Source organism: Chanodichthys erythropterus, chromosome 18 (assembly GCF_024489055.1).
Source record: "Chanodichthys erythropterus isolate Z2021 chromosome 18, ASM2448905v1, whole genome shotgun sequence".
In the NCBI taxonomy this organism is placed as follows: Eukaryota; Metazoa; Chordata; class Actinopteri; order Cypriniformes; family Xenocyprididae; genus Chanodichthys; species Chanodichthys erythropterus.
The window spans coordinates 35,570,532-35,583,766 of NC_090238.1; the positions used below are offsets into that span (position 1 = coordinate 35,570,532).

The 13,235-nt window shown below is 38.7% G+C and overlaps 1 protein-coding gene across 1 annotated transcript in view; it reads right to left on the reverse strand.

The window, feature by feature from the left end:
* Nucleotides 1–2,952: 2,952 nt before the first annotated feature.
* rps6ka5 (ribosomal protein S6 kinase, polypeptide 5) overlaps nucleotides 2,953–13,235 on the reverse strand; it is a 39,524-nt gene continuing 29,241 nt past the window's right edge. Inside the window, exons 13-17 of the mRNA XM_067367611.1 lie at nucleotides 8,547–8,717; nucleotides 8,050–8,241; nucleotides 4,664–4,823; nucleotides 4,412–4,575; nucleotides 2,953–4,098 (exon numbers count right to left, since the gene is read on the reverse strand). Of these exons, the coding sequence (XP_067223712.1) occupies nucleotides 3,820–4,098; nucleotides 4,412–4,575; nucleotides 4,664–4,823; nucleotides 8,050–8,241; nucleotides 8,547–8,717 (966 nt within the window). The 3' untranslated portion in view covers nucleotides 2,953–3,819. The remainder of the gene's footprint in view (nucleotides 4,099–4,411; nucleotides 4,576–4,663; nucleotides 4,824–8,049; nucleotides 8,242–8,546; nucleotides 8,718–13,235) is intronic.

A 13,235-nucleotide genomic window follows, 5' to 3' on the forward strand; every position in this document is an offset into this window, starting at 1 on the left:
AACAAAAACTCAAAATGTCTGGCCTTTAATTTCATAACAGCTAAAACAAAACCCCCTAAAAACTTATCAGACCGTAAAACAAGCTCTATGTTTGTGCAGTTGGGCGCAGGGAGCCGGTGGGACAAACAGCAGCACAGCAAATCATCCAATAAAGCTTCACTCCCAGAGGAGAGTTCAATGTAGGACTCTCTCAGCCTCCCATCATTCTTGTTCTATTAATACACCCAAACAAAAAGAGGAGGCAGTAATGAGGGAGCTTCAGGGAGAACAGTGATGGGGAAGAGGCCAAACGTGGCAGCTTTCAGCCACATGAAAGTGAGCCAAGCTCCTGCTGTTCTTATTGCTCTTGTCCTTTGCCCGGGTTCGAGTGGGCAGGAGCACCAATTAGAGTGTGTGCGTGCATGTATGCGTACCCAGATCCAGCCCTCGCCGTTTAAACACTCAATCTCGGTTAGTGCACAAGAAGCGGAATGCAGACCGGAGCCTTACGACTGGCAGTTATGTTCGTCCTGATGAGGCACCGTTTCTATTCATTATTTTCTAATGCATAAAGGTATTTCAGGATATGAATAGAGACATAAAAATAAGAAAGGAAGAAAATAACTTTTGCATAGCAATGTAGAGTTCAAGTGCCTTTCAAATAGTTTCGTAGTGCTTGCAAGGTATGAATGAATGATAGCATAATGCTCTGAATAATACAGATGGTCCTTTAGGCCAAAGATAAAATCATTCCTTTTCAACTGTAGAACGACTAGAAAATACAAACGACACAAACACAGAGAACCATACGATCAGCTCAGCAGGGTTGTCCACGGCACGTTCGAAGGCCGATTACGTCACAGCGGCGTGACGAAGGCAGTCCCAAATTCGAATGCTTCATTTCCAGAGCAATTAAGGATACAACAGACGGATCCTTCGCTTACCCCACCGCAGGATTCATTCCGTGCTGTTGACGACAGGATTTTTTTGGAGGGAAATTGGCGGATTCCACTTTTAAATAGAAGTATTGGGTTCCATCTTACTTGAATACAAATGTAAAATCTATATATATAAAGCGGTTCAAATGTTATATCTTACTAAGATGCAATTTCATAGAGTTTATACTCTTTGTTATATACAGAAATGGACCAAGGTGAACATATTTAGACAGTTTGTGAACCCTGTTTTGTTTTTAGACAGTTGAATATAAACTTTCAAAAAAGTCCAGTACAAACGTTACTGTCGCTCGTCAACGGCAGCTGTCACAGTTGTTAGGCGACAAAAACAATCCGTAGGCTAGACCTGACCCTCATGGCCTTCGAAGGCGTTGCTCTTTATATCTAAATATATAAAATTACACACGAAAGATAATCTGCGCATGAAAGAGCGAGTGAATCAATGGTTTCAGTTTAAAAAATATCTCCAAAAAGGACAGATGATAGTTTGTGCGAGCTGCCGATACGCTAAAATTACTCCCGGTACTGTGAACAGCAAAACAGAAGTGCCGCACTGCCTTCACAAAAACCAGGACGCGCACTTGATTTTAGACCGTTTATAGTCAGGTAAACAACGTAGCAGTGTTACGTCATCATTCGTTCCTCAAGTCTGTGGAAAAACACGGCCAGTTCGCGACAGGCTCCAGTTCGCCTGGCCGAGAACAAGGTCTGGCCTCAAACTATTCTAGTGAAAATGAGCTATAAAAGGTTATTTAAGGAACCCAAAATGGTTCCTCTATGGCATCGCTGCAGAAATCCTCTTTTGGAACATTTATTTTTAAGAGTCAACATTGGACTCGCACTTAAGTCCATCTCAAAAGTCCATATTTTCTACGACTAGTCGAGACCAGCTCATTCGAGTCCAGACTGAGTTCAAATGCTCCTGAAAATGTCCAATCTTGTCCAGACTTGAGTACTACAAGATCGTAGCTCAGTGTCACAAAACCGCCAAGGCTTGTGAAACAGACGTTGCAAAGATGAAAAATGCAAGCACATTGTTTTAAACACCACAAACTCTACCGCAGCCCGCCTCGAAGCATCAGTCAACAAACACAGGGCCAAAAAAACACAACGTGCCACCATCAAACAGGAAGCCACAGATGTCTTCTGGCATATCACTTCATTTCAGGGTAAAATGTGGCCTGCAGTCATGGTTATCTTATATAAGATAAACGTGTCATTAGACTTTCCACACGCATAGTTTATAGTCAACATGAAGTGCAACTCATAGTACTTCCTCTAATAGGATGCATTTTCAAAAAACAGGATAACAAGGTTGGGACATGAGCAGGGTCGACAGGTTTTCACGACAAAACCCGCCCAATCATGTTTCAAGGTGGATAAAAATTCCAGGGGGTAAAATCCTCGCTTTTGGCAGGGATCCCCTGGTAGAATTCGCATTCCAGGGACTAAATATGTTATTTGGGGTCACTTCAACCTGTGGACATGAAAAACAACCCGCGGCAACAGTGTTAAAGTAGCCCAATTCCATGGGAAAACCATGAACTTGGCAACACTGGACATGAGTTTATCCATCAGGAATTGAAAAGTAGGCAGTGATACAAACTAGAATACACCCAGATCAAAAGTGAGTTTGCTAAATCTTCGGCTAAATAGCCATTTACTAGTTAGCGTTCCCCAATAGCCTGCAGGGCCTAAGTGATGTCAATGGAAAAGTCATTGCAAAGGAAGCAAGAATTACTACATTTTGATTAAACTTTTTTTCTTTGTAACAACATGCACCGATGAATCAATAGAATCAAGTCCATTAATAATTTAAAATGGGTCTATTTTAAATTCATGTTGACTTTAAACATCTATCGGCAGATTCATGTACAGCCTAAATTTATACTCGAGCATAAAACCTTGAGTAACGAAATCCAACATCCCAGGCAACACCTCTAGCGTTTTCTCTTTTAAGGCACGGTCACATCAGCGAAATTTCAGCAAAAAAGCTAAAAATGTTCCATCGTCCACTGTCAATGCTCACACAGTCACTTTCAAACCAAGCAGTTTCTTCTTGTTGGTCAACGCTGCTAAACTGTGAAATCTAACCAAAACCAAATACAAAATTGGATTTCAGCGACTAAATTTCGCAGAGCAAGAGTAAATGTGACCGCACCTTCAGCCGGTGGCTTTGTCTTCAACTCTTTAAAAATGAGCTCAAGTTTATAAGAACAAATAAATAACCTGAGGAAAGTCAAAATAACACGTAAATGTGAAACAAACTGTCTTTTTTTTACCTTGCCAAGGGTAACTACATAAACAAGAGTTTTACACAGAACACAGAAACTATTACACCTAATTGTTGCTACTTCAGTAAAATCTTTTGGAAGAAGTCAAAGATTGAAGTTAAATATGTGAATCAACACCATAAAGCTCCCAGCACAAATGGAGCTGTTAAATCTGACAAACTGGTATATACCAAATATCTATTAAATTTGAGATAAGTCTGTATAAACAATAAATCTCTTCTTAAATAAATTCTATTTATTTATTTTTTAAATACATATTCCTTATCTTTTTCTCTTTTTTTAGCCTGAAGCAGAGCACCTGGTCAGGACAATGCACAAGCAGGCTTTTCTTCTTTTTGTCTATCAGTGGAGAAGGTCTTGATGCTCCTCAAAGTGAACTTCTCTCTCGTGTTTGAGACTCTGGACTGGATACAGTGATATTAAGCCATGCAAGACTTGAGCCAGAAGTTCACTCCAGCTCGGTCTTCAGTGCTCATGGTGTGCATCTATTGCTAATGATGGATTTGAGTTGGTTCCCACATGCAAATTCTGGAGTTGTACGGCCCAAAGTGTGAGGAGAAAGAATGAGACAGTTGGAAAGTTATGTCCTATCACTCTGTAACCTGGAGTTCGCCCTGAGAGGGCTCCTCATCGTCAGGGACCAGAGTGAGAGGCGTGCTCACGGAGGCCTGGGGAATGATGGCTGTCTCTTCCTCCGGTAGCGTCTTATCCTGAGACTGGGAGGAAGAGGAAGAGGAGTGTGTGCTCTCACTGGAGCTACTGCGGGTCTCTGTGCTGGTGCTGGTCTTCTTCATCTTCCTGCGTTTGGCCAAAGGAGCCTTGTCAACCGTCTGAAGTCGGAAGCCCTCCCGCTTACACTTATTAAAGGCCTGGGGAAGACATAACCATATTACACAACAAAAGTAGGGATATGCAAAAAAAAAAAAAATTGTTATCTGCCAAAATTACAGTCATAATATACAAAGCATACTACTAATAATAAATTGGAAAGTTACAAAAATAACCAAATTTCCTACTCTGCATTGTCAGCATGTTCTGTAAATTGCATATAAAAATCACTATTTTTTCCCCGAAACCAAACGGCCAAAATTATGCATTTATCATTAACATTTATCCACACCTATCTGCTCTTTTATACTATGTTGTAATCTTTATTTTATAGCCTCCTTCCAGTTTTCTTACATTGAAGGTGGCTTTGAAACAAGAGTGCACTGATATGGTAGAAGATCCCAGGATGTCAGGGGTCATAAGAGGGTTAGAGGAGAGCTGACTGTCATCCTGCAGCCAGGCATTATAACGTAGGCCGCACATCTTTATCCGCTTGTCAGGGTCCACCGTCAGCAGCTCTGTACCACACATTAACATTTTAGTTTTAACATGTATTCCTATTTAGACTACAAAAATGGTCTCTAAACATCTCCAGCTGTGTCTCACCTTGTATCAGATCCTTGGCCTGGTTGGACACATTCCTCCAGGCTTCACCTTCAAAAGAAAAGTCTCCTTGTTTGATTTTCCTCATGATCTCCTCTGCACTGGTGTGCGCTAGACTCTTCCCCTGACACTGAAATGGGACCTGGCCAGATAGCATGGTGTACTGCAACAAAACAAAGCATATAAGAGCACCTTGATGCGGGGTACCTCAAGGCTCTATCTTAGGACCTATTTCATTTTCTTCATATATGCTTCTCTTTGGCTTCATAAAAAAAAAAAAAAGACATTTATCTTCAGTTATGCTGATTATAAATAGCTGTGTCTAACTTTTAAAGTAAACATGAAATGAAAAAATGACCTAATTTATTTTCCAAATACCAACTGTGCTATGGAGGGAAATAGTCCTTGAGAAATTGACTGTAAACGCTTTCCTTGATCCAATCAATTACTGATCCTTTTGTCTTTTTCACTAGGAAATGTGTCAATATTGTACACGTTGAATACACTCATTGATGATTACCCTTTTAAATCCTTTTTGATTGTTAGGGCAATGTTTAAATGGAGGATAAAATATTTCACTGGTTAAAAAACAAAGAACAAAACAGTGTTTACATTATAAATTACTATATAGACTTTGTTTGTCACTTTATTTATATTCAGCAGGGACCGTGCACATAAGATTACTGTAAATGTGCCAGAATTAGGCCATTTTTCATTTGTAGTCCCTGGACAGAACCCATCATCATCATCATCTATATAACCAACAGGTTTTGTTTGATAAAGCCCTTAAAGGTTCTCTAAGCGATCCTGGGTGGAGTAACTTCCTGTTGACATTCTTAGTGTTGTCAAACAAAACAGAGGCTAGCTAGACCCTCCCTCCTCCCCCCAACCGTGCTTCCTGAAACAGTCATGAACGCGCATTTAAAATCATTCTTGTCGGTTATTGGCTGGAGCGTGTTTATTATGTTTCATGGTCCAGGCTGCACCAGTTTGTTTTTATTGCCGTTTTCGGAGCTTGTGGCGACTACAGAGACCGCGTTTTTTTTACAGTGTGTTCAGGGGACAGCTAGCGGATAGTGAAGAAATGTTTGCTGTATGTGACAAAAAATGTTTTGGCCTAAAAACGCGTGACATCACTTAGAGGACCTTTAAATTTGTCAAGCATGTTAAAGGATTAGTTCACTTTCAAATTAAAATTTCCTGATAATGTACTCACCCCCATGTTATCCAAGATGTTCATGTCTTTCTTTCTTCGGTCGAAAGGAAATTAAGGTTTTTGATGAAAACATTCCAGGATTTTTCTCCATATAGTGGACTTCAATGGAGCCCAAACGGTTGAAGGTCAAAATTACAGTTTACAGCGATCCCAGACAAGAAATAAGGGTCTTATAAACCATCGCTCATTTTCTAAAAAAAAAATAATAATTTTTTTTTAATACGTTTTAACCATAAACGCTCATCTTGAACTAGCTCTCTTCTTCTTCTTCTCTGTTTGAATTCCGGCAGTGTAGAGACTGCTAAGTGTATTACTGCCCTCCTCAGGTCAAAGTTTGAACTAAATTGTCATATACAATATGCTAGTGCAAGTATATAACAATTAGTTTAAACTTTGACCTGAAAAAAAAAAAAGTTTCAATGGAATCAATTCAATGGAAAGGATTCCGGAAGAGAAGACAATGCTGAATAAAGTCGTAGTTTTTGTTATTTTTGGACCAAAATGTATTTTCGATGCTTCAACAATTTCTAACTGACCCACTGATGTCACATGGACTACTTTGATGATGTTTTTATTGCCTTTCTGGACATGGACAGTCTACCGTACATACACTTTCAATGGAGGGACAGAAAGCTCTCGGACTAAATCTAAAATATCTTAAACTGTGTTCTGAAGATGAACGGAGGTCTTACGGGTTTGGAGCGACATGAGGGTGAGTCATTAATTACATCATTTTCATTTTTGGGTGAACTAACCCTTTAAGATTCATGAAAATGTAAGAAAATAGAAAAGAAAACATGTACACAGCTAAATAAGCTACATAGCCCTCATCTCTCTCAGTGCTATGGTCTCTCTCTTTGCTGTGCAGAGCTCCAGGGTCTCTCAGCTCACAGCCTGTCAGAGATCATCATGTCAAACTCTGCTGCACTACTCTTGTTCTCCCCCCAGTCAGGTCCTGCTCCCCAATACAGAGCAAGCAGAAATGTTCCTACACAAATAACTCAGCCATGGACATCTCCCCCAGGCTCTATCTCCTCTCATCTTTCTCTCAATGAAGTTCTGGCTGAAATCTTCCGCTTAAGGGTAGCTGTGATGACTCCAATCAGCAATGCTAAGCTGTCTGGGAAAGGGCTTGATAGTTTGTTTATTTTGGTTTGTGTTCAACTGAATAAGTGTCAGAAACAGCAAAACATGGATTCATATCCAAAAGGAGTAAATAATATACATGAAGCAGGATAAAAGCTCAAGTATACAGGAATGGAAGAAAGCACTCATATTCACCATTCAATATTTCATTTCCATTAAAAATCCTGAACAAGAAGATACTTCCAAGTGACCTAAAGCTGAATGGTGTGATGTATATTTATTTATTACTTGCTCGCTGCAACTTTTCTTGGTCACACAGAGCTCATTTTCTGCATTAATCCAAAGGCCTATAGAAAAATGCTCCTGAGTTTCAGGGTGATGCCAACTTCCGGGTTGGCCTACAAAAATACGTCATCACAGCAGCACTCCATAGTAGGGGTGTGACGAGATCTCATGCCAGAAGATTAAAATGTGACTAGATATCTCATCGAGGTAAAAAGCTGTCTCATGATACTGCCATGACGTATGATGGTGCAATTTGGATATAGTATGTTTATATAACACCTCCACTGTCGTTTTACTTGTTATAGAAGTACAAAACCATTTAATTCAGTTGGATAACAGTCGCTCCAATCCCATCCAGCTCATCCAACACGAGCCGCAGAGTCATGCGCAGTGCAGCGGGAATCAGAGTTCAGTGATCACGTGATGAGTGTAAGTGACGAGATGACTGACAAGACCATGGCGGAGAATACAGAGACAAAGCGTCTGACAAATGTCTTATCTTATATTCTTATCTTATATTATATTCATTTTGAAAGCAGCTCCCTGATGCATGCCAATATCTCCCAATATTAAAGCTATCTTAGGCTGGGCTGTGTAATTGTAATCATCTCTTAGCTCTGTATCATGCTTGAAGAAAAATTTGGTCTTGTCTCATCTCGTCACACCCCTACTCTATAGTGAACACAACTGTTTTAAACCTTAGTGGACTTCCTTGCTGTCAAATGTCTACACATCTGTTCCTAGTACACATACATTACATTCTATACCAGCATGACATGTACAGTGTGAATACTGGCCTTACCAAAATGACTCCTAAACTCCAGAGGTCACAGGACTCATCGTAACCGTCGTATTTAAGGATTTCTGGTGCTGCGTACTGAAGAGTGAAGCAGGGAGTCTTCAGGAGCTGATTGTCGGGGGGTTTGAGCCGTGCAAAGCCAAAGTCAATAACTTTTATCTCTGAATTCTCAGTGTCGTCAGTGAAGAGCAAATTCTACAAAGAGAAAAGAGAGAACATCTCCATTACACAGTCAGAAAATTAAAGACTGAGGCAGTAAAATCTCATTATTAGTTTACCATTATAAACATTTACTAATTCACTGTTCACCAAACTGAACGCAGATGTTTCTTGAATACATTTTCTATTTCATTCAGCAAGACTTGTCAATCATGCGGCCTAACTACTATGTAAAGTTCTGCCCAACCTGCACTTTGGGGCTCCTCGACCTAAAGTGCTGTGATATGTGGGTTGTATTTCTACGATAATGACAGCGGATGTGTTGTGGCGTGCTGCTGTACCTCTGGTTTGAGGTCCCTGTGCACCACGCCAACATCATGCATGTGGCTGACGGCAGACACCAGTCTGCGCATGATACGGCTGGCCTCCGTCTCGCTGAAGTGCTGCTTCCTTCTGATCCTCTCCAGCAGCTCTCCACCTCGCAAGAGCTCCAGAACGAGATATGTGTGTAGCTATACAAGCACACAAACATAAATTCACCATATTAGAGAGCTCAAATAATTCAGAGCCATCTCTCTAATTGCTCTTGCGATACTTTGATGTCATGCACCGATCGGTCTGCTTCAAATCGAACACACACGGTCTTCGGGAATACTAGAAAGTTATAAGTAGGTGAGTTTAATCAAGGTTGGAGTTTTGAACCCCTGGTCTATATTATAAACTGAAAAAAATATATAACGTAAGTATTTGACATAAAAGACAACCCAAATATATTCAATGAGGTATTCATAAAAACTGCCCTTACAAAGGTACAAAAAAATACATTTACAAGCGGCATATATTGCCAAGCTTCTTTCTACTATCATTCTGCCTAATAAAAGAGGTAAGAGTCCAAACATAAAATTAGCGAGCACATGGAAATGCAATATTTGCAAGAATAACCACATGGAATGGTATATGATCGCAATTACACAAAACTGACAGATAGATATTATGAAAAGCCTTCTATCCTTGCACGGACGTACATTTAATGACAGACAGAGGGAATGATGCCTTTGAAGGACTGGAAAAACCGTTTGGCAAAGGTTCAGATTTAAGATGATTTTTAAAATGGGCTTCAGTCTCATTATACGCTGAATGAGTGTGAATAAGTGAACCGCAGAACAAGTGTTTGGGTCCTGTATGGGGGTGGGATGAGATAGAAAAGAGTGTACGAGTGTGCAAGTGTGTATGTGTGTGTGCGCACAGAAGAAAAAAAAAAAAAAAAAAAAAAAAAAAAAAGGCAAATGAAAAAGAGCAAGCTAATATCTCTCATTATCTCTGGTATAGAGGAACAAAGACCCTGACCGGGCAGGGCGGCTCTGCTTTTCATCTGGGGCACGGCACTGGGTACAGAGCGTGGGGTTGATAACCTCCAATTGGCAAGTGGGCACGCACACACATACACACTTTCACAGATGTGAAGAGCAGCCCAACTGACTCTAGCTTATCATACTAATGAATAGGACGAAGGATCAGGATGTCTGGCAAACAGTGAAAAACACAAAAATAATACACAAACGCCTAAAGGCCTAATAAACCCCAGCAACAGTGACGATGAAAAATATAAGAAAGTAAATAATTTTTTTTTTTTTTTTAAGAAATTAATACATTTATTCAGCAGGGATGCATTAAATTGATCAAAAGTGACAGTAAAGATAATTCAAAAGATTTTTTATATAATAAATGCTGTTCTTTTGAAGCTTCTCTTCTTCAAAAAATACTAAAAAGATGCATCACGCTTTTCACAAAATATTAAGCAGCACAACTGTTTACAACATTAAAAGGTTAGTTCACCCAAAAATGAAAATTCTGTCATTATTACTCACCCTCTCGTCGTTCCACACCCGTAAGACCTTCGTGCATCTTCGGAACACAAATTAAGATATTTTTGATGAAATCCGATGGCTCAGTGAGACCTGCATAGCCAGCAATGACATTTCCTCTCTCAAGATCCATTAATGTACTAAAAACATATTTAAATCAGTTCATGTGAGCACAGTGGTTCAATATTAATATTATAAAACAGCGAGAATATTTTTTGTACACCAAAATAACGACTTTTCAATCGAATCAGTGACTCAAAGCGCCAAAGTCACGTGATTGCAGCAGTTTAGCCGTTTGATAGGAGATCCGAATCACTGATTCGATTCATAAAGCTCTGAAGCAGTGTTTTGAAAGTGGCCCATCACTATATTGTTGAAAAGTTATTTGTTTTTTTTGGCACACAAAAAGTATTCTCGTCACTTTATAATATTAAGGTAAAACTACTGTACTCACATGAACTGATTTAAATATGTTTTTAGTACATTAATGGATCTGACATGTCATTGCTGTGAATGCAGGCCTCACTGAGCCAAATATCTTAATTTGTGTTCCGAAGATGAACGAAGGTCTTATGGGTGTAAAACGGCAATTAATAAATCGAGTAATTAATGACATTATTTACATTTCTGTACTAACCCTTTAATATGAAATGTTTCTTGTGCACCAAATCAGCATACTGGAATGATTTCTGAAGGATCGTGTGACACTGAAAGCATTTTCACACATGAATTGAGTCCAGATGGAGTCCATGATAGAGTAGACTAGAGTAGACTGCTTGACTCTTGCATTGTCAATATAAGATCTTGACCAAAAATTGATGCACCTCTTGTCAGTATTAGATTATCTAAATATGCTATTGGTTGGTTTAATCAAACAGAACTCATTGTGTACAGGCAGAAGGTCTTATCTCTTGTTCACTTAATGTAACTAAGGGTGTGCCACAGGGGTCAGTCCTAGGACCACTCCTATTTACTCTATATATTAATAATATTGATTAAAATGTTCATAATTCAATTTTTCACTATCACGCTGATAATACAGTTGTATATAGTTCAGGATCCACACCCAATCTGGATCTCTCAGTTGCAGCTTGCTTTAAATATTGTTCAGCGTAACTTATTTGAACTCAATCCCTCAATCTTCTTTCAATTACCATTTCCCGAGGTTCAGAGATTGAGTTTGTGTCTCAGTATAGTTATCTTGGGATTTTAACTGATGACTCTCTCTCCTCTGGCCCTCATGTTCAACAACTGGTGAAAAGACTGAAAGTGAAACTGGGTTTTTATTTTAGAATCAATTCTTAAAGGTGCCCTAGAACCATTTTGTACAAGATGTAATATAAGTTTAAGGTGTCCCCTGAATATGTCTGAAGTTTCAGCTCAAAATACCCCATAGATTTTTTAAATTAATTTTTTTAACTGCCTATTTTGGGGCATCATTAACTATGCACCAATTCAGGATGCGGCCCCTTTAAATCACGTACTCCCTGCCCCCCGAGCTCTCTACTATAATACAGTGCATTTACAAAGTTCACACAGCTAATATAACCCTCAAATGGATCTTTACAAGATGTTCGTCTTTCATACTTCATGCATGCATCATATCATGTATTTATTTGGATGTTTACATTTGATTCTGAATTAATTTGATAGCGCTCCGTGGCTAACGGCTAACGCTACACTGTTGGAGAGATTTATAAAGAATGAAGTTGTGTTTATGAATTATACAGACTGCAAGTGTTTAATAATGAAAATAGTGACTGCTCTTGTCTCCGTGAATACAGTAAGAAACGATGGTAACTTTAACCACATTTAACAGTACATTAACAACATGCTAACGAAACATTTAGAAAGACAATTTACAAATATCACTAAAAATATCATGATATCATGGATCATGTCAGTTATTATTGCTTCATCTGCCATTTTTCTCTATTGTTCTTGCTTGCTTACCTAGTCTGATGATTCAGCTGTGCACAGATCCAGACGTTAATACTGGCTGCCCTTGTGTAATGCCTTGAACATGGGCTGGCATATGCAAATATTGGGGTCATACATATTAATGATCCCGACTGTTACGTAACAGTCGGTGTTATGTTGAGATTCACCTGTTCTTCGGAGGTCTTTTAAACAAATGAGATTTACACAAGAAGGAGGAAACAATGGACTTTGAGACTCAATGTATGTCTTTTTCATGTACTGAACTCCTGTTATTCAACTATGTCAAGATAAATAAAATTTTTGATTATAGGGCACCTTTTAAAAAAGGCTTGTTGCCACCACTTTTATGTCTGTACTGGATTATGGTGATGTCATATGCATCTTCTCAGTGTTTATATGCTTTGGACACTGTTTATCTGGCATGTTATTAATTATAAATCTATCCTGGGTCTGCTTATTTCATATCTTCAGACCTACGTCTGTAAAAAAACATGTCGGTAGTTATGGCCTTCGGTCCCAGGAATTTCTCTTACCATCTGTTCCAGTGGTGTGTACTGAATTAGGGGAAAAGGCATTTAAATTTGCTGCTCCCTCTGCCTGGAATAATTTGCAAATGAAGTCGAAACTTAATGAGCTGGTCTCATTGGACATTTTTAAAGTGATTTTTTTTTAAAGTGATTTTTTTTTTAAAGATTTGGAGACAGAAACATCAAGTTGTAGATGCTTTGTCTGATTTAGTTATGTATTGATATCCCTTCACAGTGTGTATATATATATATATATATATATATATATATATATATATATATATATATATATATATATATATATATTTTGTTTTTTTTTTTTGTTTTTTTTATTTAACTTGTGTGTTTGTATGTATCTATGGATGGATGGATGTTATCTGTTAAAACCACATGAGTTGTGTTGCTGAATATCTTGGCCAGGATTCTCTTGCAAAAGATTTTTTCTGATTTGCCATCTGATTTGTCTTGCTTTGATTGGCATACTGTATTGTATTTGTTCTTTTTTCTTACTTCTGTTCAACCTATATCAAATTCTAACACAGCGGCCAGAACAATGAGAAAGCAGATCTGATGGACTTCCATTGTTTTGCTGCCTTGCGAGGACTTACACTTCCTTCAGGAAATTTAAGTAGGTTTTTTTCTTTAGGAAAAGGGACAGAGCATGCTTATTAAATAAGTCACGTTTGGATGTTTTTGT